The following is a 2,505-nucleotide window of genomic DNA, read 5'->3' on the forward strand; positions in this document are numbered from 1 at the left end:
TTCCGGGAGCTTGCGCCTCCCCTCGTTGGTGTTATTTGTGAGTCGTCTCCACGAGACACTACAGACGTCACGGCATGGGTAGGACAACTGCCGCATGTCGACGGGGGTAGTTTGCCAGGGCTCCTGCATGTATAGTACCCTTTCTCCGCTTGATCATTTCCCTCGGTACCATAAAGCGATCCCAACACCCAAACCTCTTCGATTCGTGAGTGGCCCTGTTAGTGTTCCCCAAAATAGCACAACGACATTTGGCTTAGATCGCTTCACGGCCTGTAAGCACCTCCAACCTTCTGCAGCATCGCTTGTATAATCCATAAACCCAGAGAGAACTTACGCCAGCAAGAAGACAGCGCGCGAGAACCCATGGCTAAAGAGACCTCTCGGTTTGACGGCAAGTTGAAGGAGTGTGTAAGGAAAGATCCCGTTCATGCATGGGATCATGATGGCACGATTTCCGCGTTTGGCTTTATTCTCGTCTTCGCGGACGCCAGCGACGCATCAGCAAGGTTCCCGAACTGGTTGTACAGGGCTAGGACAATGTTGGCCTCCGACGTGTGGCGAGCTACTTTGACGCGGTCGTTAAAGGCAAACGTGAGTCGAATGGGCAAGACGAGCACGTGCCCGACCAAACGGACAACGAGATCGGTTTGTAAATGCGGAAAGAGTGCGGCGACTGTTTTCCAGTCGACACGTAAACGCACTAACGCCGACGCTTCGACTACCACCATCTCCCGGCCTTCGTCGTTCTCGGCAAAGTCATGGCATACCGCTTCCAGACGAAAGCACTGAAGTTGAACCGATGCAAACTCGTCAGAGTACTGAGTCAATGTCGTCGTCAGCGATTCCATGCCAGCCTACGCACGTGTAATGGCACTCGTTCGGGACACGTGGAACGTACAACGTGGTCGTTGAACTGCATGTCATGCGAAAAGAGGAACCGGAAGTAGGCATTGTGCCGCTCGGACTTGTCATACCCATTCGCCAGCATGCGGAAGTACTCGGCCACCGCCGACTCTTGCGTCCCCCATCGTCGCCCTCGTTCCAAAGACAATAACATTGCCTGAGTTTGCTGCCGCAGGATGGCCACGTCGAGGGCAAGGCGATGGTGCGCGGCCTTCTTGCTCGCTCGATATCGTTTTTGGACATCTTTGCACAGCTGGCGCTGGCGGCGGCGTGACTGGGTTGCGGCGGACGAGGATTCACTACTCATTCCTTGTCGAGGTTGACAAAGTAATCTGTCGAGTGATGGCAATTCCTCGTCGTAGAAGTTGCATAAAAGTGGCCCGCAGGGCGATGTGTGTTCAAAGCGCCCCCCTTGTTTACGGTGGGGCAACATCCCCATGAATATTTCGCCTCGCATGAGACATCCTCAGGGGGGGCGTTTCCACCTCAACTGACATGTCACGCAAGGGCATATCACTGTCTTTTTGGACAGACCTCCTCGGCCGTTCGCTGACCCTTCCGAGCAGACAAGCCATATCTTCGCGACTTGTTGACGAATCCACATATCCGCATTGCCTGGATTGGGCGACTGGGAATGGCAAATGGCCGAGCGATCGCTCCGCCATCACGAGGTCGAACGCGCGCGTGCCAGGAGGTTCCATACCACCCACAACCTTAGTTCTCGAGCAAGGTGGTCGGCAAACAAATTCTCCCACTCGTCCACCCGAGTAAGCCTCTCAAGGATCGAAAATGCTGTCATGCATGAACGCGCGAATCCACTTCCAGACAGGATTTACCCAACTCCAGGAGAGTGCCTGCCACTGGCGCCTCTTGAAGTGAAAAAAGTCTTACACCTCCCACGGTGTGTGGAGATGGATGCCACAACCACCTTTCCGAATAACCCCCAAACCAAAGAATGGAGTTGTTGGATGGCCATGGTTATGGCTCGTGCAAACTTGGGCAGGCGCTAAATGTACGACAAGCATCCTAGACATGATGCTCGACCAACTGGGGGAGGGTAGCCACGGCGCAGGGAAAGCACCGTGGCTGCCTGGCCATGTTGAACTATCCATGTCGATGTGATATGTATTGCCCACGAGACTGACCGCAGCACCGCAGGATCGAGGCATAAACGAGGAGGGACAGAGGCCGTCACCAAAAGCCAAGGACGAAGCGGTCAGCTGCGCCAACTGATGCATCCATGTTGCCATGTCTGGGTTAAGAGTGAGGAGGAGAGTCGTGGACGTTCTGTTGCCTTCCCACGCAGACCGCATATCGCCAAACGCTGGCGCCTACCACCGTCGGTAGCCGTGGTGCCAGGAACATGAGTACTAACAGTACTGTAGCATGTAGCATCGCGTCATTCCCTACTTGCCGCATCTGGAAACACCAAGCAAACTGGAGATATGTCGCTTCCAGTTGGCGAAATCTTGCCGCGTCTGTTTTAGAGGAAATGCTGTTAAATAGACGTAAGTTTTTCTCGCCTACAAGGGTCATTGTCGTTTTAACGTAATTGCGAAGATTCGCATGATATGAGATGTCACACCCATATTTTAGGGAATT

General features: G+C 53.9%; 1 protein-coding gene across 1 annotated transcript; it reads right to left on the reverse strand.

Moving 5' to 3' along the window:
• Positions 1-194: 194 nt before the first annotated feature.
• H310_10494 (hypothetical protein) lies at positions 195-1,232 on the reverse strand. Its single transcript, XM_008876902.1, has 2 exons — positions 899-1,232; positions 195-854 (listed from the first exon to the last, which is right to left on the reverse strand). Exons 1-2 carry the CDS (start codon positions 1,208-1,210, stop codon positions 438-440), a joined length of 729 nt encoding a protein of 242 aa, XP_008875124.1. The 5' UTR covers positions 1,211-1,232; the 3' UTR covers positions 195-437.
• Positions 1,233-2,505: the final 1,273 nt, after the last annotated feature.

Source organism: Aphanomyces invadans, assembly GCF_000520115.1.
Source record: "Aphanomyces invadans strain NJM9701 unplaced genomic scaffold supercont1.26, whole genome shotgun sequence".
Taxonomy (NCBI): Eukaryota; Oomycota; class Saprolegniomycetes; order Saprolegniales; family Verrucalvaceae; genus Aphanomyces; species Aphanomyces invadans.